We start from the raw sequence: 25,066 nt of genomic DNA on the forward strand, positions 1-25,066 counted from the left end.
GCACTCAGCCCTAGTCTTTTTGCTTTTCTTAAAATCAGTTTGCAATGGTCATCCTTGACCTCTACCTTCTTTGTTACAGTATGAAAAGGGTCCTGTTTCCTGATAGAAGCTCCTGTCCATCTGATTATTCCTCTTCTATATTGCCTCTTCATGGATGCTATATATCTGTTTTTCTGTTTCTTCTGATCATGTCTGTTTCCATTGACTTGTGCAAGCCTTTTGTAGTGCTGAGATAGAAAACAGTACTTTACCCTTAGTATCTGCTGCTGAGACTTCTCCCACTGCAGGGAAAGGGGAGAACATGGATGGGTGAGGGGAGGGCAGAGATCGGCATCTGTCACAGTAAACTCTTGCCCAGTCTGGTTGGTGCACTCAGATAACATTGCAAAGTAAGTAACATTGAATGCTTAGCATCAAATGCTGCAAAATTATAAGTTAGTTGTAAGAAAACTGAAGGAGATTGTAAGGAGGCCAGTAGAAATACAGAGAAGGAAAAAAGACATTCTTTAGCTTTCTAAAACATTTTTGTTTGGGGGATCAGATGTACATAAGTTACAACAATGTAGTAATCAGGCTGTGGGTAAAGGGGATTTCTTTTTTCAGGGAAACAATTCTACATTTCTAGAGAACTGGAATTTTAGTTGTCATACTTTTAAAAATACAGAGCTGTATTTTATTATATTGAGACAGGGTCTTGTAATGTAGCCCCGGCTGGCTTGGAACTAACAGCCTTACCTTAGTTTTACAAGTGGGTAAATGGGATTTTTTTTTTATAGAATGTTGTTCATGTTCAATACTGTTACTGCTTAATAAGTCTTAAGACTGATTTTCAATCTAGAGTGGAAAAAGAATCACAGGAAACAACTATATGAGAAATTTATATTGGGTATGAGCAGACTTCTATTCTTAATCTCAATATATAATAAATAATAGCCTTGTTAATGAAGTCATTTATGGTAACAAACATTTGACTGTTTTTATTTTATTTTCATCAACTTATAAAAATAAGAAAGATTTCTTTCCCCCTTTTAAGTGTGTATGGAATTATTACTACAGTAACTTAAGACTTCCCAGTTGATAAATTATTTTGTAGAAAAGAAGAGAGTATAAGAGGAAAAGTCAGACATGAAAGAGGACAAGGGAAGTGAACCTGGAGTATTACAGAAAACAGTAGATTAGGTAGAATTCACTGGTGTCCTAAAAACATTTAAAAACAAATCAGTGTAAATGTGATGCAATTTTGTATATGTATATGTTTTTTTCATTTTTCTTTCTTTTGCTCTCTTTTGTTTCTTTCTTTTTTCTTTTTTCCTCTGAGATAGGGTCTCTATATAGCCCTGGCTGTTTTGGAATTCACTATGTACACCAGGCTAACCTCAAAACTCAGAGATCCACCTGCCTACCAAGTTTTGTGTGTCACCACACATGCAGCGTATATTTCTTATTTATCATAAAAATTCTTCAAAAGTATAAGCTGTGTTAAAGCAGGTGTATAAAATTCTGGTTTTGGATGTTGATAGGGGATGTCCTTTTGAATGCCATATATATATGTTTCTCTTACTGGTTGATGAATAAAATTGTTTTGGTCAATGGACAGGCATGATGTAGCCAGGCAGGAAGTATAGGCGGGTCTACCAGACTGGGAGAACTCTAGGAAGAGAAATGCAGAGACAGCATGTAGCTGCAGAGAAAGCAAGAGGCAGGGGTATCACTGGTAAGCCAAGACCATGTGGAGATACACAGATTCATAGAAATGGGTTAATAATTAAGAGAGAGCTAGCCAATAAGAAGCCTGAGCTATCAGCCAAACAGTTTATAATTAATGTAAGCCTCTGTGTATTTATTTGGGAGTAAAGGGCTGCAGAACCTGGTGGGACAGAAACTTCCATCTAAAATGTAAAATGGAGTTCTTAATTGGTCTACTTAATAAAAACCCAGAGTCACATATAGAGGAAATTGCTGTGAGATCAGTGAGAAGAAGGAGCAAGTCACAGTCACACCTTACCTCCCAACAGACAGAGAGTGAGTTCTTGTTTCTCCCTGCTTATATCCTGTTCCTGCCCAGCTATCTCATTTCCTGTCTGTCTGCATAGACCTCCAGACCTCTGTGGTTAGCTAGTGGCAAGCTCCATTCTCTGATCTTCAGACCGGCTTTAATTGTACTAGCAAGATATCACCACATATTCCCCCTTTTTTTTGTCTAAAAATTTAAAAAGGTTATAGCTAATATAAGAAAAGTATATACAATAAGTATAATATGTATAGGCAATAAGTACATTAACAATATTTTGTCCATTAGCATTTGACAAATTCAGAGAAAATACTTCATGTCTATTCTTGATGAGTCCAAAGTCTTGTACTTAATTTACTTTCTATTCTAATTTGTATTACCAAATTATCTTTTAATGTCTTTAAAACCTAATATATTTAAGACATATTTAGTGAGTTTCTTTACTGAGTCTGGTAAACAAGGAAAACTATAACTATACTATCTAGTCTTCAACTCCCTCAGAGACCTGAGAAAACAGGAAGTACAGGCAAGGGATTTCCAAAAGATGTGAGAAATGACAGAAATAGCTGGCTCCCTGGACTGTCACCCAAGGTTGTTCTGCAACTTTGGGGCATCTATATTCAGCCTATTGGCCTAGCATATCTGATAGATATTTCTGTGAAGCAGAATATTCTGAAGGACTGGACCACCTTGCCTTGGCCAGTTTGCAGTCACTCTTTTTGCTGTCCTGTTTGTCCAATTTTGACAGTATACTGTCAGGAGTTGAGGCAAAGACACTTTCTTGTTCAGTGGGTTACCTTTGCCACAATGTAAACTCCATGTGGAATTTCTTTGATGCCCCTCATCATCTCCAGTGAACATTGATTGGTGCTACCAAGAGCAGATATATCTCATTGTTATAAAAAATAGAACTTAGGTTATTAAAACATTTTAAATGCCATGTTCTATAGATATCTGAAGTATTTGAAGATGACCTATTTTTCTAAAATATCTGTTTGACCTTATTTATAAACATACCTAATGTGATTATAAGTTCGATTGTAATAGTTGACAGATTACTAGACTACATTCTCTTATTGTCCTATATAGTTGTTAATAATAACTTTCAAGGACTAAAATTTGCATTATATTGTTAAATGAGCTGTATAGGAACAATATTAGAAACGTATGTATAGTACATTTTAGCAAAATTAATATCAAATTTATCAATATGCAACATTTGTAAACAATGTATAAAAATCCAATCCAATGTAAAATATTTAAAACTAGTAGTTGCTTTTAAGAGTAGATTCATTAACAAGCCAAGACCATGTGGAGGTTCGCATATTAATAGAAATGGGTTAATTAAGAAAGAGCCAATAAGAGCCTGAGCCATTGACCTAACAGTTTATAATTAATATAGGCTTCTGTGTGTTTATTTGGGACTAACTGGCTGTGGGTCCAGGTGGGACAGAAATGATTCATCTACTCCTTTATTAGTTGACATTTAATTCCTTCAACACTTTTCTTTCTATAAACCAAGTAAATAATTTGTCTCTTTAAAATTTTTATTTACATTTATGCTTGTTTATTAGTTTTGTGTGTGTGTGTGTGTGTGTGTGTGTGTGTGTGTGTGTGTGTGTGTGTGTGTGTGTGAGAGAGAGAGAGAGAGAGAGAGAGAGAGAGAGCATGAGAGCATGAGCATGCATGTTTCCGTATGTGTGAAGAAGTCAGAGAATAACTTTTGCAGGTTGGGTTCTTTTCACCACATTGTAAATGGAGGTTTCTCATCCCACCCAGTCCCACAGCCACTTTTACAAATAATCTTTCTGAGGTTTAATGTTAATTATAATTGCTTGGCTGACTAGCTTCACAATTAATCCATTTCTATTAATCTATATTTAACCACAAAGCTCATGTCTGGTGGTTACATGGCATTTCCCTGACTCCACCTTTTTTCTCTCCATAACTCTGTTTGTATTTCCTACCTAGCTGTATTCTGCCTGGCTATTGGTCAAAACTTTACTCATTAACCAGTAAAAATAACACATATTCAAAGTATACAGAAGGACATCCCACATCATCATATTGTTTTTGGGGGCATCATACTTGGGGTGTCAGGCACCTTTACTCACTGGGCTATCTCACTGGCTTCTTAGTTAACATGGAAACCACATGTCAGGATTTTGAGGATTACTGGAAAGAATCTTGAAGTAGCTGAAATAACATTTTGAAGTTTCTAATACAGTGAGAAAGATGATGATCCTCAATGAATTAAAAAATTAAACTGTCGGCCGGGCGGTGGTGGCGCACGCCTTTAATCCCAGCACTCGGGAGGTAGAGGCAGGGGGATCTCTGTGAGTTCGAGGCCGGGCTGGACCGATAGCCTCCGAAACAATACAGAGAAACCCTGTTTCGTTAAAAAAAAAAAAATTAAACTGTCAGTATCTTAGTAAAATTTTGACATTAGTCATCCATTAAGAAAGTTAAAGCAATGTTACATTGCTTACTTACATAAAGTATTATAAAATATGAATAACATTTTCCATAAGTATATATAATTTTCTTTTGTTATTTATTTTTAAGTTTAAATTTAGACTAGAAACAAGGTTGCTTCACAAGTCAGTTCCAGGTCCCTCTCCCTTTCCCTCCCCCTCCTCCCGTGCCCTCTCCCCAACACCCCCATTATCCCCTCATTTCCCCAGGGAGGGAGAGGCCCTCCATGGGGGTGTCCATAGTCTGTCGTTTCATCCAGGGCAGGGCCTAGACCTTCCCCCCAAGAATTCAGGGTGAGAGTGCATCTCACATTGTGGATGGGAGTCCAAAGTCCATGTGTATACGCGGGATGAGTACTGATCTACTGCCCAAGGCTCAATAGATTACCTAGGCCTCCTCACTGACATGCACATTCAGGGGGTCTTGATCAGTCCCATGCTGGATTCCCAGGCTGATGCCTGGGATTCAAAAGTTAACCTTTGTCAGGTCAGCTGTTTCTAGGGGTTAAACCAGCCCAGTCTTAATCCCTTTGGTCATCAGTCCTCCCTCTCTGTTACTAGCTTTCTTGAGTTCAGCTCAGTGCTTAGCCATGGGAGTCTGCCTCTTCTTCCATCAGCCACTGAATGAAGGTTCTGTTTCCCAGACTCTCTGGCCATGGGATTGTAGGCTGGCACTCCCCAGATCTATGTCTAAAATCCATATATGAGAGAGTACATGCCATGTTTCTCTTTTTGTGAGTGTGTTACCTCACTCAGGATGGTTTCTTCTAGTGCCATCCATTTGCCTGCAAATCTCAGGATTCCATTGTTTTTTTTCTGCTGAATAGTACTCCATTGTGTAAATGTACCACATTTTCTCTATCCACTCTTTGGTTGAGGGGCATCTAGGTTGCTTCCAAGTTCTGGCTATTACAAATAATGCTGCTATGAACATAGCGGAACAGACATCCTTGTTGTATGCATGGGCATCTTTTGGATATATGCCTAAGAGTGGAGTTGCTGGGTCTTGTGGTAGGTTTATTCCCATTTTTCTGAGGAATCTCCATACTGATTTCCAAAGTGGCTGAACAAGTTGGCACTCCCACCAGCAATGGAGGAGTGTTCCCATTTCACTACATCCTCTCCAGCATAAATTATCGTTGGTGTTCTTGATTTTAGCCATTCTGACAATATATAATTTTCTTAAGTCTTATATATTTACTAATGACTTGACTTGTTTTTTTTTAAGTGAAAAATATTTTTATTTGGAAACCTTAAACTCACCATTTTCCAATGGAGTATTACTGTGTGGACTATGTAGTTTAGGAAAGGAATGAAGGAAGAGTCCTTTTCAAATATGCATGTATTTTTACTAGGCTTATTATATTTCTCTTTATTTACAGGCTTTTTTGCAAATGTGTAATTTGCCAATAAAAGTGGTGTGTATGGCAAATGCAGAATATATGTCTCCCTCTGGTAAGTGTGTGAATGCTCTGTTAATACTTGTTTGTTTGTTATTTGATACTGAGGATTGAACCTAAGGCCTTGGACATGTTAGGTAAGTACTTTTTACCATTGGCCATATTTCTAGCTCCTGATGTTAAAATCCTTAGGATTTTTTGTTTGTTTGTTTGTTTTGTCCTTTTGAAGAATTATTTTCCAGTTTTTTTTTTTAAAGCAGCAGTTATAAGGTTAATCATGAAGGCCTATGTCTACTTATTTCAACTCTGGTCTGAGGTTTTTAACTGAATGCTCAGGACATAGGTGATGTCAGATTTCCTCACAGGGCTTTCCTTATCTGAAAACAAATGTTGATGTTAATGAATCTATTATTCAGCATCCCTGAGTTATCTTTTCTATAGAACACGTACAAGAAGAAAGCTATTGAAATAATTAAACTGTCAGCTTTTTTTTCTAGTGTTTTAAAGTACTTTTTACTAAAGCTTCACATTTAGTCTTTTAAATGATAACAGTGATCTGTTTTACATGCTAATAGATTTTAAGTAGGATTCAAATAATTGGTATAAAAATATAATGCCAGCCAGTGGTGGTGGCACACACCTTTAATCCCAGCACTTGGGAACCAGAGGCAGGCGGATCTCTGAGTTCAAGGCCAGTCTGGTCTACAAAGCTACGCAGAGAAAACCTGTGTTGAAAAACCAAAATTAAAAAAAAATATATATATTTATATATATATATATATATATCTCCATAAAACTAATTGAATGTTAAACATAATGTCACAGATCATTTTCATTTTGGTTTTGCTGGAGCAACAGAAACACTGAATCATTCTTTTATGAATAAATTATTGTATATAATTGATTAGTATTTCTTTTATGATTGTCAGTGATAAGTGCAAAAAAATCGGCCTACTTGATAATGTAATTTTTTTTTAAAGAGACAAAGGCTCACTGTCTTAGGGTTGCTGTTGCTGTGACTCATGGCAATTCTTATAAAGGAAATACTTAATTGGGGCTTGCTTGCAGTTTTAGAGGTTTAGTTCGTTATCATCATGGCAGGAAGTATGGCGGCATGCAGGCAGACATGGTGCTGGAGAGGAAACAAGAGTTCTACATCTGGATCCATAGGTAGCAGGAAGAGATAGTGAGCGACTAGGCATGGCTTGACCTGCTAGAACCTCAGAGCCCATCCTGCAGTGACAGTGACATACTTCCTCCAGCAAGGCCACACCTGCTAATATTGTGTGCTGTGAGCTTATGGGGACCGTTTTCATTCAAACCACCACACTCACTATATTTCTTTGGCTATTTAAGCACTTTCTATGTAGTCTTCCAAAGATTTCTTTTATGCTAATTTTAAATCTGAAACCCATTGAAGTCAGCATTCTTAGTGTGTAACTGTTGGGGAATATTATTTTAAGATGTGTGACTTTTGTTTATGCTGCATTTGTTTAACTCTGTGAAGCTGTGTTACTGTGCCTGTCTAAAACACCTGGTGGTCCTAATAAAGAGCTGAACAGCCAACAGCGAGGCAGGAGAGGGATTGGCAGGGCTGGCAGGCAGAGAGGATAAATAGAAGGAGACCGAGGAGAGAGGCAAGAGGACAAAGAGAGGAGGACATCAGGGGCAGGCTACCCAGCCAGACAGTCACAGAGTAAGAAAGAGAACAAGATATACAGAAGAAAGAAAGATAAAAGCCCAGAGGGAAAAGGTAGACAGATTAATTTAATTTAAGAAAAGCTGGCTAGAAACAAGTCAAGCTAAAACCAGAACATTCATAACTAAGAATAAGCTTCCATGTGTGATTTACCTGGGAGCTGGGTGGTGGCCCCTCAAAAAGCAAAACTAATAAAAAACAAAAACAACACATACGATGAATTAATAAATGTCTTGAACTCAAAGAATTTACCACCTTAGAGGGTATGCTAGCTTGAGTTATGTTCCCAATACACGAGAGGAGAGGAAAAAACAAAAAAGTAGGCTTTTGAAAATGGTAACACTAAGAGACATAGCTCAACCAGTAGCTACGGTGCTTGACCAGTATGAAGCCTGAGGTTCACACCTCAGCAGCGGGAGTGAGGGAGAGAGACAAAGAGGAAACTGGAGTCTCTAAACAAACGCTATATTAGAGAGTAATATTCCATTTAAACGAACATCAATGCTTAATACAACGATTAAAGATAAAGGAAAAAATAGTCTGTAAATAGCAAGCTAGTCCACTCCAAATGTGAAAGGATGAAACCGGCTGCAGATTTAGTTCAACCAGAGTTCACACCAACAGCAGGGCCTTCCAGCCACTCTTCAGTGTATTCGCTTCTCTCTGACTTAGCCTGAGGGTAAGGGACGGGGTGCCTGGCATATCAATAAAAGCTTCATCTGCATCTATGAGATAACATTACAAAGAAAAGGGGAGCCTTTTGGAACATACACTTAATAGATGTATTTTTATTTCCCTATTACCAATGGTGTATTCCTTCTACTGCTTTATAAATCTCAAAAAATAAGCAAGCTAAACTGAATGAACACCTATATTGTTGCTTGATTTTTACTTGAAAAAACCATTATTAAATACAAGTCATCTGAATTTTGGAAAAAAAACTGTTTCATGCCTAGACTAATGGGTATTGTGAGGTATGACATTTACATTTTTTATGTGTGTGTGCATGTGCACACACGTGCATACACATGAATGATGGTATCTACAGAAGCTAAAGGAATAGGAACTGGAGTTGCAGGTGGTTGTGAGTCACCTGACATGGGTGTTGAGAACTGAACTCAGGTCCTCTACCAGAGGTGTACATGCTTTTAACCACTGAGCATCTCTCCTGCCCTCTCAAGAATAATATTTGCAGAGGCAGACTATTGCTCTTTTTCAATTAGTTTCAGATTCTTAGAGAGGGTGCTTCGTTTTCTTGCAAATATATTAAATGGTGGCTGAGGTGAGGCCTAAGTGCTTGCTGCACAAGCATGAGGATTTGAGTTCAGATTCCAAGGATCCTCATAAAGGTCAAGAGCTCTGGAACCTTAATGCTAAACCATGGAGACAGAAGACCCCAGAGGGTGGCTGGTCAGCTAGTCTAGCAAATGGTGAACTACTGGTTCAGAGAGATCGTATTTCAAAAGAAAACAAACCAACAAAAAGGTGGAAAGCTACAAAGTAAGACATGTCAACTTCTGGCCTCTGCATGTAACACACCCACACCTACCATCCACATACATAAATTAGGGTTGTAGATAATAAAGCACAGAAATAATGTGGCCAGACAACTGAATATGCAAATATATCCAATAAAGATAGTAAGGGATCAAAGCAACAGATGAGAAGTGAATGGTCTTTTTCTTCTCACTAGGCTAACTAGAGTCAATGTGCAGTCTTTATTGCAGGTACCAAGCAAAAACACAAGAGACAATTCTGTGCCAAAGTAGAACTGTGTGTTCTGCTTCTCATTTCAGACAGAAGACACTCCAAATCATTTTTTTCTTTTTCTTTTTGGTACGTGTGCGCACATGCTTGTGTGTGTGTGTGTGTGTGTGTGTGTGTGTGTGTGTGTGTGTGTGTGTGTGTGTGTGTGTGTCTATATGTACACAAATGTGTACAGGTGCATTCAACCATACAAGCATGAGTATGCAGTGGTCAGAAGTTGATATGACATCAATGTCCTTTATCATTCTTCTATCAGTCTGCCCCCACCTTATTTTGATTTTTGAAGCAGAGTCTTTCACTGGACTTAGAGCTTGAAAATTAGCTAGACCAGTGTGTCTCTGTTTTCTAGACCTGGGATTGCAGGCAGGAGTTGGCATGCCCAGCTTTTTGTGCGGGTACTGGAGATTGGAACAATGGGCCTCATGTGTGCACAGTAAATACAGAACCATTTCCTTGACCCTAACTAGTTTGGTTTTTTCCCTAAAGAAAGCATTAACATGTTGCCAAGTAAGTCTGTATATTCAGAGAATGTTAGCTAGAAACGTAGATGTCATCTAGTCTGGGTAGCTCATGTAACAGATGAAGTTAAAAGAAGAAAAGTAGAACTCCCCAAGAAAATAGTTAATAACTGGACAAAGTAACAGGCTTAATGACTTCCTAACTTTTTGCCAAAAAGTTGGCTAACTGTCCCATGTTCTCTGTTTTAAAAGCCCATTGTAAGTCTGGTGTTAATGGTACACACCTTCAATCCCAGCACTCAGGAGGTAGAGACAGGTGGATCTCTGGGAGTTTGAGGCCAGAATGGTCTACAAAATGAGTTCCAGGTCAGTGAAGACTACATAGTCAAGACCCTGTTTCAAACAAACAAGCAAAAAACTTTTCAGCATAGATTGATGTTTTGTGCTTTACCCTGAAGAAAATCCCAGTTAAATTTTTTTGGAAGCCTTTAGTGAACCTGATCTAGTGTCCTGGCTTGGTCCATGTGATTAATAATTAGTCTTGTTTAGTCTTAGCTCTGAAAAGCATACATGATGATTTGTTGACATATCTGGACAAGGACTCTAGAAATGACTCTACTTGTTCTTTCCCCCTTTCTCTACCCACTTTTTTAGTAATTTGATTTCTGTGAATGTTACTTTCAGGGTTGTTTTTGACCTTAGAATCCTCCTGCCTTGGCCTCCTGAGTTCTTGGATTATAGGCATGTGCTACTATGCTTGGCTCTTTTATTTTAAAATCTGTGAGCCATTATTGCTTAAAATTTGTAGACTTTAGCAAATACTTCTGGTTATCATTTGGAAAATTATAATTTTATATTTCTTTATGAATAAAACAGTCCTGTTTCTTGTTAAATTTTATTTTTTCTTACCAGCACAAACTTTAATTTCCTGAAGCTGTTTTCTCACGTCTTTGTTCCTTCTCAACAGGAAAAGTTCCTTTTATTCATGTGGGAAATCAAGTAGTGTCAGAACTTGGTCCTATAGTCCAGTTCGTTAAAGCCAAGGTAATGAAAAAAACAGTAAATGCATTTGAACATTTTCATTGATTTTAACCTAGCACTATGAAATACTAGTGTAAATTATTAGGAAATATTTCTAAACTGTAAGTTGGGTGCTTATTCATAATACAAATCAATAGCAAAGATGTAGGTTGATTTTCTAATGTAGGGTATGAGAATTTCTGTCATAAATGAAGCTTTTATGTCTTTAAGAAATACCTGGTTGACCTTTGAGAAGAGAGATGTAGGATATGTTTTTAAGTTGGAAGTATTAAGTTACCTGCTTGACAATTAGTAGTTCATTTCATTTGTTTAATTTAGATTTTAGCAGTTGACAGACACTTCCATTAGCCAGGTGGTGGTGGCACACACTTTTAATCTCAGCTCTTGGGAGGCAGAGGCAGGTGAATCTCTGAGTTTGAGGTCAAACTGGTCTACAGAATTAGTTCCAGGATAACCAGAGCTACACAAAGAAACCCTGTATTGAAAAAAACAACAAAAAAAGCACTTTCTTTAATATTTAGGGAAGCATTCTTCCAAACTGTTACATAGATAGAAAACCAGAAAACACTATTATGTGTTATTTTGTCCTTTAAAATTACCAACAAGTTTAAATATGGTTCCATATTAATGACTATACACAGGTATATATATCTTCTAAATAGTCACATGGTTTTCTGTTTTGCTGAATGCATTATATAGTTTTTAAATGGACATTTGGATATTGAGCATATATTTTGCTATTTATGAGTGTTAAAGTGAATTTTCTTTTGCATAAACCTCTGTATGTTCATTTCATTAAGATAAATTCCTAAGACAGACATGGTTGGTGAGTACCAACACTCAGAAGTGAGAGGCAGGCTGGTCTCTGGATTTGAAGGCAGCTTGGTCTACAGAGTGAGTTTCAAACCGGCTAGGGCTATATATTAAGACCTGGTTTCAAAGCAAGCAAAGATAAATTCCTGAGAGTGTTAATGCCATGCTTTGGCATATACCTTTTAATAATTAGAGCAGACTGCCAGATGGAGTAGAAGCTATACTATGTTATGTTTTTCCATTGCTACAGTTTTTTGACGTTGTATCTTTCTTCCCTTGTTACTAAATGGCTTTTCCCCCTATCTTTGCCCATTTTTTAAGTAGCACCTGTTTGGCATTTCTTATGTTTTAAGGTTTTATGCCTGAAAAATACAAGGTTTACTACTGACTGTTTTTTTTCTCCTTTATTTTTTATTTTATTTTATTTTATTTCTTTTTACGAGACAGGGTTTCTCTGTATTGTTTTGGAGGCTGTTGGTCCAGCCTGGCCTCGAACTCACAGAGATCCGCCTGCCTCTGCCTCCTGAGTGCTGGGGTTAAAGGCGTGCGCCACCACCGCCCAGCTTGTTTTCTCCTTTATGAAATAACTCATTTGTAATTTTGTCTATTGAAAATACATGTATATAATGACAAATTAATACTACTTAATAGTGATCAAATATTAGCTATACTTTTATGCATAATAATTTTGTTTTAAAAAGCATTTTAGAAATTAATCCATTTTACATTTATATATTACATTACTTGTTATGATAATAAGATAACTGAAAGATATTGTATATTTAATACGATGCTCTTTTAAAATTTTTTAAAATTCCCCTTAGGGTCATTCTCTTAGTGATGGGTTGGATGAAGTCCAAAAAGCAGAAATGAAAGCTTACATGGAATTAGTCAACAATATGCTGCTGACTGCAGAGGTATAAGATTATAAGTCTTGAAATAAAATATGATCTTGTATAATCTGTATTCTCATATAAAACTTTCATTATGGGTTACCTTAAAGCCATTGAGAAGCAGGCTGGGGTGGTCATCTGAATTGTTTGATCATTATAGATAAACAAGTTTCCTAGATATTTTCAACTCTAGGAGTGAGTCTTGCCTGCTTATTGTTTGTTTTACTTTAGCCTTTTGAAGTTTACTTTAATAATGACTATAAAATAAGGATGTTTAAACATACATTCTGTGCATAAGAAATGTTTTCTGTAAAGTATTGCCAATAAATTTGATAATTCTGTGCAGTGAATTAGCTGAGAAGAAAAATAACCTATTTGATTAACAAAGTTGGCTTATCAGGAATTACCATGGCAAGAGATAAGTTTGGCCCTTTTCTTTTTGGTGTTTTAAAGTTTCACTGACTGTTCTTTTGTTCCTAGTTGTATCTCCAGTGGTGTGATGAAGCTACAGCAGGGGAGGTGAGTGGTTCTGCAGCATTTATCTTAATTAAAATTTAATGAGAAAACACTTTTGCTCAGAATCGCAAGTCCCTGCTCATAAATGAAACATTGTGGTTTCTACCATTAGTGATACAGTTTTTCACTTACTTTAATTTTGCTTGCACATACATTTTAGGAAAGCTATGTGTCATTGTTTGATAGAACTGGTTGTAAAGTACATAAAAGTTTATATATTTTTAAAGGGAATGGTTTAAAGTTTTAATTTTTTATGTTGTAAGCTATATGTTGTGTTTTTTTTTTCAGATTTCTTTATGTATGGGAAATGCATACATTTTAGAATTCTGTTTGTAAAAATGCATTATTTTTAGGAAGGATTCTGTGTTTTACAAAGTCTTTTTGCTTTAGATCACTCATGCTAGATATGGATCTCCTTACCCTTGGCCTTTGAATCACATTTTGGCCTATCAGAAGCAGTGGGAAGTCAAACGGAAGATGAAAGCTATTGGATGGGGTACCAAGACTCTGGACCAGGTCAGTACAGATTGAAGTTAACAAGAACTTCAACTTGTATGCATTAAAAATGGCATTACTTTAAAAATTAGTCTCAGTGTAATATTGTAACATAAACAGCAACATACTTCCTATTATTTCTCTCGTAATGTAGTTATATTTCCTTTGTGAAAGTTGCATGTGTTTATTTGCCTGTAAGGTCTAAATGACAAATAGTTTCTGAAATCCTGCCACCTCAGAATTGTACCTCTTCATTCAGAGAATATTTTTCTAGTCTTAGTAGTACTTCCTCAAATGGGATCATATTATGCTTGCTATTCTATAACTTGATTTTTTTTCTACCCCTAAACAGCATATTGTGGGAATCTTTATGTCAGGAATAGATCTGCAGCATCAGAGCTTAAAAAACTTTATTAAGCACTGTACTTAACAAGGTTATTTTTCAGGGTTGTGTCTAAAGTTTACTAAAGTGACAAAAAATTTAAAAGTGTAATTTGCAAGGTCATGAGGTTGAGCCTCAGTCATTTGAGGTAACTGGTGTCTCTTTTTGCTAACCCTGATTTCTAGCCAGACATCTTACTGATGTGTGGTACAAGGGGGTTAGCAAGTGACTGATCACTCTCCAGAACCTTTTAGTATGTTGTTTTTGTGGGGCAGGCTCTCCTCTCCCCTTAAAATATAAGCAAAATCATTGACTATGTGGACCTAAACTGTGGCATAAATTGTTTTACATACTTTTTGTTGTTTTGCTAATTTGGATATTTTTCTTTTTGGTTCACTGTCTGTGTAGGTCTTAGAAGATGTAGACCAATGCTGTCAAGCCCTTTCCCAAAGACTGGGAACACAACCTTACTTCTTCAATAAGCAGTAAGATTTTTATTATTATATGTCTTTGCTTCATATAGTACTTCCAGTTGTCTTTTATTACAAAGGTATTATCTTTTCAAGAAGTGCATACAACTCTGCTCTTCTTGGTGGGGACCAGCTATGTGGCTCTTCTTGTTATGTGTATGAAAGGGCTCCAGCACCTTTGCAGTCATGTCATTGGTGTTGGGAGCTTTCTGTCCACAGATTTTATTTTCAAGCAGCAAGACACATTACAGGGGGAAAGGTAGGGGTGTGTGTGTGTGTGAGAGAGAGAGAGAGAGAGAGAGAGAGAGAGAGAGAGAGAGAGAGAGAGAGAGAGAGAGAGAGAGAGAGAGAGAGAGACTTATTTTTATAATTCATTTTTGTGCTCATTAAATATTTATCTCCTCTGGCTGATAGTAGGGATGGTGCTTGCTCTGGGAACTAAGATTTCTAAAGTCCAGTCCTTGTCATGAGGTTTCTTAAGATCAGTCTTGTAAATTGATCAGTCTTTGTATGATTTGACAAAGATTTTGATATAGTTCAAGGTGCTTTAGAAGTACAAAATATTAAAATCTTAAACTTTCAAGTACAAAAACATGAATGTGCTGCTAATACAACCTTATTCTGTAGTGAAAGATGCTTGAAGACCAGCAGAGTCATAAGAACAGGCAGAATACTGTTTATCCTTTAAAATGAAAATATCTTAAATGCAGAAATTAAGGAGTATAAAATATATGTAAAACGAGTAATTAATATTCTGTTAACAAATTTAAAAATTTAAAGCTAATTAAAAGGCAAAGATTTTCTTTCATTAAAAATTATAATTTTGGAGGGTGGTTTCAAGAAAAAAACTGTGTATTCCCTGGCTGTCCTGGAACTTTGTTCATCAAGCTGGTCTTGAATTCAGAGATCCAGCTGCCTCTGCCGCCTCCCGAGTTCTGGGATTATAGGTCTGTGCTACCAGTGCCTGGCAAAAATTATAATTTTAATATATTGAAAGTGTTTGTCAATTTTGTGATCCATTATAAATGAGCTTAAATTAATATTTTAATCTCAATGGCTTTCTTAAGGCTATCTTTTGCTTTATTTATTATTAAAAACATTGTTTTTTAGGTTGATAATATCTTTTTCATTGCTTTATTCTTTTGAAGTAGGCTCTGAAGATTGTTTATAGGGCCGGTTCCTGCAGAACCACAAGAGGGCATTGGATCCCATGAATCAGGAGTTAAGGACAGTTATGAGCTGTGTTGTGGGTACTGGGAACCAAACCCAGGTCCTTTGAAAGACAGCCAGTGCTCTAAACCACTGAGCTCTCTCTCCAGCTCCAATAATTAAAACTTTTTTTTTTATCCTATTGCATTTTAAATCCTGTGTATCTGATTGGGTATGTGCATGTGAGTGCAAGTGCTCTTGGAGGCAGGGCCATGGAGTTACAGGTGATTGTGAGCTGTGACGTGGGTGCTGGGAGCCCAACACAAGTCCTTCGCAAGAGTAGTCGAGCCCTTTAGTTGATAATTTTCAAGGGCTTTATTTGCTGTGATTTCTGTCCTTCATAGACATTATCTTTTGTAGCTATGTCAAATATATTTTATAGTAAAAATGAATATGACAGTTTAGAAATATTTCAATTATATATTTTTATAACACAAGTAATATAAAACTACATATATATATATATAAAACATTTAACATCTCAGGTTATGTAAAAATATTTTAAGATTAAAAATTGGGACTAATTAATCTCAGAAGCAGAAAGCTTACAGGATTCATCAAATCCTGGAAGTTACAGCTTCTACAACTATGTTGTCTTCTATTGTTTAGTCCCTAACATAAAGAATTATACTCAGATGTTAGTATTATGTCGTTCTTTTCCTTTTTGATACTGAACTTTTACTAGATCAAAAGTTGAGAAGTGGTATTTTTTATTGTTTGAAGTGCATTATTCTTGTACCAGTGAATGAGTTTTGTTGCATGTGCTGCTTTTTGGGGCAGGCAGGAGAATAATTTTTAGTTAAGGTCATTGTCAAAGGGCTGGTAACTAGAGATCTTTTAGCATGTGATTTAGAGAAAAATTAAAGATACTACTTATACTAATAAGTTATATTTAAACTTATAAAAGAAATTGAAATTTAGATAGTTGCAAACAGAAGATATGCATTTAATGTTTAATTGGTATTTAAGATGCAAGTGTTAAAATCTTTTACCTAATGTGATACTTAGATAAAAATTTTTGGTAACCAGTAATTAGGATTGAGGAATGTATTTAATTTTTAATTTTGCCTAATCTTTTAATTTAATTTCTGGAGATAAGGCTATTCCTATGTAGCCCTGGAATTTGTTCTGTAGCTCAAGCTGACCTCAAATCTACGCTCATTCTTGCTTAGCCTCCCAGGTGCTGGGATTACAGGTATGTGTCACATGCCTGGCTGCCTATCATTTAATCAGGGTTAAAGGGAAAGAAACTCCATTTAGGAAAAGGTAACTTGTAATTTTATTTTGCTATGATAAAACTTTTTTCATTTCTTTATCTGTGGTAGGAGTCATTTCTTTGTGAGACACGATATCTTAGTTAGTAAGGACCTGGCTTAAAACACACAGATTAGATTCTAATTTAGAACCCTTGAATTCCACCTTTGTCTCTCACATATACTGAGTAGCGACAAATTCTCTCTTTTTTTTATATCCTACTTTTACTTCCTAAAATTAAAACCAACTTCGGTTGTTACTGACCTACTGGAGATACTGAGAAAATACTTTTAAAAGAAACCAAATAATTTTTGTTTGTTTTAAGAAAGAAAGGATTATTTTGAGGCCAGCTTGGTCTACAGAGCTAGTTCCAGGGCAGCTGGGGTTATTACACAGAGAAACCCTGTCTCAAAAAACAAAAATCACAAATAAATAAAAAATAAAAAGAAATAAAGATGGCTGGGCGTTGGTGGTGCATACCTTTAATCCCAGCACTCGGGAGGCAGAGGCAGGTGGGTCTCTGTGCGTTTGAGGCCAGAGTGAGTGCCAGGACAGGCACTAAAGCAATACTGAGAAACCCTATCTTGAAAAACAAACAAAAACAAAAAAACTCCATGAAGAAAGAGGAAATAGGAAATTGAGGGAGATCTTGTGACAATAACAGTAATTGAAAAGGAAGGCAGAAAGGGCTTTGATTTGCATGCTTTAGTAACAGTTTCAAAGCTCACCATTTTATATACGTATATGTGTATTATACTGTTTCTAGTAGTATGAAGAGATGGGAAGGTAAATCATATTAGAAAAGAAAATTTAGGAGACACCTGGACCAAATTAGTAGTTTTAGATTAGATACTCTAAAGATATTAGATAGTTAGGTGTGGTGGTACATGTCATTAATCCCAGCAGAGGCAGAGCAGATCTGTGTGAGTTCTAGGCCATCCTGGTCTACAAAGCGAGTTCCAGGACAGCCAGGACTGTTACACAGAGAAACCCTGTCTTGGGGGCGGGGATCAGATAATAATGAATAAAAAAGACAAAAAGAATGTGTGGGAGGAAACTTTTAAATGGAAAAGGTTAGGAAGATGTTCTCATTTTACAATACTTTTTCCAATCCAGCAGACAAGATGATGATGTAAGGTAAGGTAACAGTAGGATTTTAATAACTTGTCATCTTAGAATATTTTCCTAATACAAAGTCTGCAAATATGAGTACAATGGTACATTTGAAATAACTTACAGCTCATAGGAAGGGAATTGGCATGCGCGAGCACGCACGCACACACCACACACACACACCACATACACAGGTTTTTTCCTACAATGTGGGGCCCAGGGATGAATTTGGACTGTCAGGCAGCCAGTGCTGGCTGGTGGATTTTTGTTGTTGTTGTTTTGCCCTTGTCTTTCATAATTGTTGCAGGTTTTTCTGAATTGTTTCCTTATTTATTTGGCATAATTCACATCTTATAAAATTGGCACTTTTATAACTATGGTTTTGAGTTTTAAGAAATACATCTTGTATAACCGCAAGTGTACTTTAGTTTAAAAACATTATTTATGCATGTGCTGTGGGGACATGCCACAGTGCAAGTATGGTGGTCAGAGGACAATTAGAGAGCTGGTTTTCTCCTTCTGCTGTGAGTTCCTGGGATAGAACTCAGGTCATCAGGCTGGGCAGCAAGTGCTTTAACCCTGCTGAGCCATATTCAGTCTCACGGTACTTTTTAAAAGGGAGGAATTATGGAATTCATAATTTGTAAAAATCAGAGTCAGTTAATAGGAGTCACTGAAATTTGTAAGGATTGTAGGGCCTGATAGTGAATGTCTTTAATCTCAGCACTTTTGAGACAGAAGTAGGTGAATTTGTGAGTTTTAGGTTGGGCTAGTTTAATAGAACTAGGCCAGCCAGAACCACATAAGGAGACATTGCCTTAAATTTTAAGGAGTATAAGAGATGTGTTTTGATAATATATGCTTTGTTTCATTCAGCTATTGTATCCTACTTCCTCATAGGTTTTAAAAAGTAACTTTAAGTAGTTATCCTCATGAAACAGTTTTTGTATGCTCATACCCATATATAAATTCAGTGCCTTTGGCGTTATATGATTATATGCTTTTAGCATGTGACATTTTGATCACTTCAGAGTACTTTTTTTTTGACAACTTTTTTTTATTATTACTTTAATTTTAAATAGCTTGCTTCACATGTCAACCCCAGTTCCCTCTCCCTCCCGTCTTCCTGCTCCTCCCCACCACCACCCCAGCCTCCCACCCTATCCCCACTTCCTTCCACATAGGGGATATCCAGAGTCTGTCATTTCGCTCAGGGCAGGGTCCAGGCACTCCCCCTAAGAGTCCAGGCTGAGAGAGCATCCCTCTTTGTGTTATGGACACACGATGTCTGTTTGTATGCCAGGGATAAACACTGATCTACTGCCAAGGGCCCCATAGGTTGCCCAGGCCCCCTCACTGACTCTCACACTCGGAGTCAGGATCAGTCCCATGCTGGCCTCCCAGCTGTCGGTCTGGGGTCCAAGAGTTCCCCCTTGTTCAGATCAGCTGTCTCTGCTGGTTTTGCCAGCCCATTCTTTGCCCATTTGCTCATCGCTCCTCTCTCTCTTGTCACTGGGTTCCATGGGTTCAGTTCAGTGTTTAACGGTGGGTGTCTGCCTCTGCTTCCATTAGTCACTGGATGAAGGTTCTAGGATGGCATATAAGGTAGTCGTCAAGTTCATTATCAGGAATGGGCATTTATGGTGGTCTCTCCACTGTCGCTTAGCTTGCCAGTTGGTGTCATTCTTTTAGGTCTCACTGGTGCCAGATCTCTCTTCAAACCTATGACTCCCTCTATTATGGTATTTCTCATCCTGTTCTCCCCTATCCTACCCTCACTCAACCTTCCTGTTCCCCCATGACCTACTCTCTCCTCCTCTTCTCCCCCTCTCTTCTTCCCAGCTCCCACTCCCCCCACCCCCTGCTGTGTTCCCAATCTGTTCAGGAGATCTTGCCTCATTCATCTTCTCTGGGGTACCATGCATATCTCTCTTAGGTTCTTTCCTGTTTCCCAGACTCTCTGTCAGTGGAATTTCAGGGTACTTCTGATGAGCACAGATTCATTGTTGACCTTATTCAGAGCCTTCATTTATTGATAAAGAGTGCCCAGCCATATGAGAAGTGAAGGATGATTGACATAAACCTGTATTAAGAGGATAAGTCCCCACTTATAAGATAGATATCTCTCTTTTTAAGAATTATTAGGGATATAGGAAAATTCATCTTTATATTACTTGTAGCCAAGTACCGTAACTCTGTATTTACCCACTTTATGTCCTTGGTTCTTTGTAAGGATCTGCTTATTATTGATTCTTCATTTGTGATGAAAAAATTATGGTGCTGTTAAGTCCAAGGACTCTTGTTATTTAAAACAAAAAATGAAAAAAAAAAGCTACCCTCTTGACTACCTTTTAAACATAACCACAGATAGCATATTTTCATTTTATCTTATTTTTAGACAGGAATTTGTGTATAGCCCAAGATCACCTTGAATTTACAGTATTACTGACTAAGCCTGAGTACTGCAGTTAGAGGCCTGTGCCAAGGTACACATCTCACTGTATATAATATTCCATCATTGCATTGCAGAGGAAAGACTGCAAAAGGATATGAATAATTTCTGTTAGAAAAAAATCCTACATTCTGCAGCGTACTTATTTTTCTTTCCTTCATTTATCCAACAAATCCTGGGGACTACAGATACTGTACTAAGATCTGGGGCTATAAAGATTCAGGCAGTGCCTGCTGCCTTTAAATCTTACAGACCCTGGTGAGGCAAACTGTTTAGTAAGTGCATTTTAGTGTGGCATAAGACACATAATCACCTTTTTATTGACTCTTGTAATGGGCACGTGGAGACCTTGTGTGTGTGTGTGTGTGTGTGTGTTTTCCATGTCTTAGAATATCATTTTTTTCTTGTTTTTTGTTTTTTTATATCTCTAGCATAGTTTCTGCCACTCTGGAATGCACTGTGTTTATTTGGTGATTAAAATAATGAATGCAGGGCTAGGGAGATGGCTGCTCTTTCAGAGAACCCAGGTTCAATTCCCAACACCCACATGGTAACTCACAACTGTTTGTAGCTCCATTTCTAGGGGATCAGACATCCTCACACAGACATACATGCAGGCACACATGCACATAAAATACAAACACACAAACAAGTAAATAATGGATGCTCTGTGGCAAATTTGAAATGGAAAAGTTCTGTCAAGTTGTGGTAGGATTTATTTCTGTGACTTTTTCTTTTTAAATTGATCAATAAAACATTCTTTGAGAAAGAATGCTTTTTACTATAAAAATGGAGTACCTCTCAGCTTTTCTTTCTTTTTTTTTTTTTTTTTTTTTAGGCCTACTGAACTTGATGCTCTGGTGTTTGGCCATTTGTACACCATTCTTACCACACAGTTGACCAGTGATGAACTTTCTGAGAAGGTGAAAAACTACAGCAACCTCCTTGCTTTCTGTAGAAGAATTGAACAGCACTATTTTGAAGATCGGGGTAAAGGCAGGTTGTCTTAGAATTATATGTCAATTAGTTATTATTAAAAAGAAATCTCCTTTGAGATATGTATTACCTGAACATTATAATAGATAATAGTTACAGAATTTCAAAACCAAAAACACTTTTTTGAAACCTCAAAAAATTGCATAATTTCATATACATGTTCTTTGTACTGTTATTTGTGTCCACCTTCATTTTGAATTGTTTGATTTGTTACATTGTATTCTATATCTTGATATTTTATTTCTTTATGAGCATATAAAAATAAACCTTAAGCAATTATGGTTGTTTCATTTACTGTCTTTGATCTTTTTGGCTACTCACTGAACTTAGTACACGTGGAATAAACATTTCTCTAAGGAAAGCAATCAATGTGTGTACTGAGACCATTGAATACATGGTGAAACTGACCATGGGAAAGTATTTTTTAAAATGTACTGAGAAAGTGGGGTAACTGTAGGTCTTTCAGTGAGGCACACATTGAACATTCTTCATACCTAAATTGAATTGAATTGAACAGTGTTTCATTAGGGCAGGGCTGGGTTGACAGAACTATTTAATGGAGATGAGAGCATCTTGATAGTTTTTAATTATTTTGGGGGGGTGAAGGGAGGGTAGTTTTCATAGGAGTGGTGATGGGATTTCATATACAAATCTAAGGATTATATATCATTCTCCCTCCCATCATAGTAGTGATGCTTTAAAGAATCAAATGTAAATCTGTTATTAACATGTCAAGAGTGATACTGCCTTCTTATCATTTACCAAACATTTCTTTTTCTTTTTTTTTTTTTTTTTTTGGTTTACGAGACAGGGTTTCTCTGTATTGTTTTGGAGGCTGTCGGTCCAGCCTGGCCTGGAACTCACAGAGATCCGCCTGCCTCTGCCTCCCAAGTGCTGGGATTAAAGGCGTGCGCCACCACCGCCCGGCTTACCAAACATTTCTAACTCACTTAATCTTTACAGAACACTTAATGACAATTATCTCCAGTTTAAAAAACAGGAAATGGAATCTCAAACAGTTTTTAAAATGTTCATACATGTACACAAATATTTTAGTCATATCCATCCCCCATTCTATCCAGTGCCTTTCCCTATATCTATCCTATCTCCTCCCCGACTTCTTGTCTTTAAAATAGTTAGAAAGTTTTTTCAACCTAAGTCAAATTACTCATGTTTGTGAGGTCATCCAGTGTGGGCTGTGGGACAACCTACCAATGACTCCTCTCTTCCCCAAAGAAAAATAACTCTCCTTTATCAGAAGCCATTAATTGCCATTGGCTTCTTGATGAGGAGTAGGATATTGGAACAAGCCCTTCTCCCCTCCATGCTGACATAGTCTTTCTCATGTTCATTTGTATTTCATCTCCAAGTTAACACTTTTTCTCCCTTTCACGACAGGGTTTCTGTGTAGCCCTGGCTGTCCTGGAACTCACTCTGTAGACCAGGTAGGCCCTGAACTCAGAGATCTGCCTGTTTCTGCCTCCCGAGTGCTTGGATTACAGGTGTGTACAACTGCCAGGCTTCAGGCTAACAATTTTAAAGGGTAATTAAGTTTCATGTTTCTATCCCATGGAGTGCTTAAAAAAGAAGAAAGGAAGAAACAGTGTCTTATTAATAGTGTAGCGTTGGTGGCCTGGAACTCACAGAGACTTATGGGGATTATAGGCATTTGCTGCAACTGATTTAAATTTTTTTGTGTGTGTAAGTACTTCTCTGTATGTTTGTATGTGTATCAAGTGTATACCCGGTGCTTTCAGAAACCAGATCCCTTGGAACTCAAGTTACAGCTGCACTGTGGGTGCTAGGCTCTGATCCTGGGAACAGCAAGTACTCTTAACTGCTGAGTCCCCACCCCTAAAATGCTTATTTCAATTAGCCAGGATTATGTACAGTAAGTACTCTGGAGAAAGTAGTGTGTGTGTATGTGTGTATGTGTGTGTGTGTGTGTATGTGTGTATGTGTATATGGATGTAAAATTTAGATCAAAGTTAATCCATAGTAACAACTCAATGGTTGCCTGGAGTCAGATTTTATATTCTTAATGGATTAAATGCAAAGGGCATTTTTTGGAGGGTAATGGGAAATTACTTTGATTCTGATGTTTATAAGGCATACATGTTTATTAAACTGCATTTTGTTGTATGTAAATTACAGCTCGATAAAGTTTATTTAAATCAATTTGACAATTCTCTTCTCCCCCTTCTTCCCATCCTCTTCTCTCCTCTCCCCTCTCCTCCTCTTCCCCTCTTCTCCCTTCCCCTTCCCCTCTTCTACTTTCTTCCCCTCCTCTCTCCTCTCCTCCCCTTCCTTCCACTCCCTTCCCCTCCCCTCTTTTCCCTTTACCTCCCCTCCCCTCTTCTCCCCTTGAACTTGAGATCAGCCTCCTGAGTTGAGATTCTTGGACTTTTGAATACCAGTTTATATTTGGTTATTTATCTAGGACTTCTATTTCCTCCTAGTATAAGAAGAGTCTGTGGTAAATCGGCTCTAGACTGAAGTTCACTTTTGGTTGGACTTGTGTTCCATATGGCTAATGGGAAGGAGATTCTTGTTTTAGGCGGTTTCATTTTTCACTTCAGATTCTGGTTAACCCTGATAGCCACTGGGTTTCAGTTCTGCTTCCTTGCCCCCTGTACCACTGTGCGGTTTCCCAGTGATTTGATGCTATACCACACTGCTTTAGATAATAAGAGAGGTAATCTGTGAGTCTTGAGAATGTCTGCTTGTCGTAGACCTCTGTCCAAGTTATTTCCTGCTGTGTTGTTATTGCTCCATGTCTCTCTTAGCCAACACTCAAAAACTGAATCAGAAAGGTAGACCTGTGATGAGGAAGGTTAGACAGATAGGTGTTAGTAGTGGAGCTGTGCCATGTAGAATTCATCTATGTTAAGGCATTAAAATAAAAAATAAAACTACTTGTCTACCAAACATATTTATAGGCCACATTCAACTAATTGACTACTTTCATGAACCTACTGACTTAACTTGGGACTTAAACTGTGAAGTACTAGGGGCCAGAGTGGTTCCTTCTTTTAATTCCAACATTCAGGAAGCAGAGGCAGACAGATCTCTGTGAGTTCAAGGTCACCGTGTTCTACTTGGTGTGTGCCAGGTTATCCAGGGTTAGTCAGTGAAATTCCATCTTTCTGCTATGTAAAGGAGTTGTGGAGGAGGCAAGGGAGCTTTCTCTGCAGTGCAGTCTCCTCACCCTCTGCCTAGCTAAGGACCAGTGGTACTTAAGTCTTGTTTAGTGCTAACCGATAGTGATAAAGTTGATGGCATCACATGGCTTTAGTTACTGGCCATTTGCAAACAGCTTTCCTTTTTGCCAGCAGCAAATGTTAACTTTGCTGTGGGTTTGAGCAAAACTACATTTGTGCATGATTGCAGTGTTTTAGAAGTAACTAGAGAATGTGTGTAGCTCCCAAATGACCCCTGTTACAGTGTCCAATACTTGGGTAAGAATTCCATTTTCTCATTTATTATTTGGTCAGTCACCCATTTAAAGTATATATTTAAATGTAGGTAGAATTGAATTGGTGTTTTTTTTTCTCTGAAGGTACTTAGAACTTAGTGTTAGAAGAAAAAAACAAAACAAAACAAAAACCCAGCACTGGGACCGA

The 25,066-nt window shown here is 37.4% G+C and overlaps 1 protein-coding gene and 1 non-coding gene across 4 annotated transcripts in view; both read left to right on the forward strand.

Moving 5' to 3' along the window:
- The window catches only part of Mtx2 (metaxin 2), a 59,186-nt gene extending 37,464 nt beyond the window's left edge, over positions 1 to 21,722 (forward strand). For all 3 annotated transcript variants that reach the window (XM_040745616.1, XM_040745615.1, XM_040745617.1), the window contains exons 4-10: positions 5,868 to 5,940; positions 10,777 to 10,853; positions 12,488 to 12,580; positions 13,037 to 13,075; positions 13,463 to 13,588; positions 14,358 to 14,434; positions 21,286 to 21,722. In XM_040745616.1, the coding sequence (XP_040601550.1) occupies positions 5,868 to 5,940; positions 10,777 to 10,853; positions 12,488 to 12,580; positions 13,037 to 13,075; positions 13,463 to 13,588; positions 14,358 to 14,434; positions 21,286 to 21,457 (657 nt within the window). In that variant the 3' untranslated portion in view covers positions 21,458 to 21,722. The remainder of the gene's footprint in view (positions 1 to 5,867; positions 5,941 to 10,776; positions 10,854 to 12,487; positions 12,581 to 13,036; positions 13,076 to 13,462; positions 13,589 to 14,357; positions 14,435 to 21,285) is intronic.
- Positions 14,529 to 14,665, forward strand: LOC121140587. Its single transcript, XR_005877511.1, has one exon. It is a non-coding gene; the product is annotated as a small nucleolar RNA SNORA57 (small nucleolar RNA).
- Positions 21,723 to 25,066: the final 3,344 nt, after the last annotated feature.

Source organism: Mesocricetus auratus, unplaced genomic scaffold (assembly GCF_017639785.1).
Source record: "Mesocricetus auratus isolate SY011 unplaced genomic scaffold, BCM_Maur_2.0 Super-Scaffold_100004, whole genome shotgun sequence".
NCBI lineage: Eukaryota > Metazoa > Chordata > Mammalia > Rodentia > Cricetidae > Mesocricetus > Mesocricetus auratus.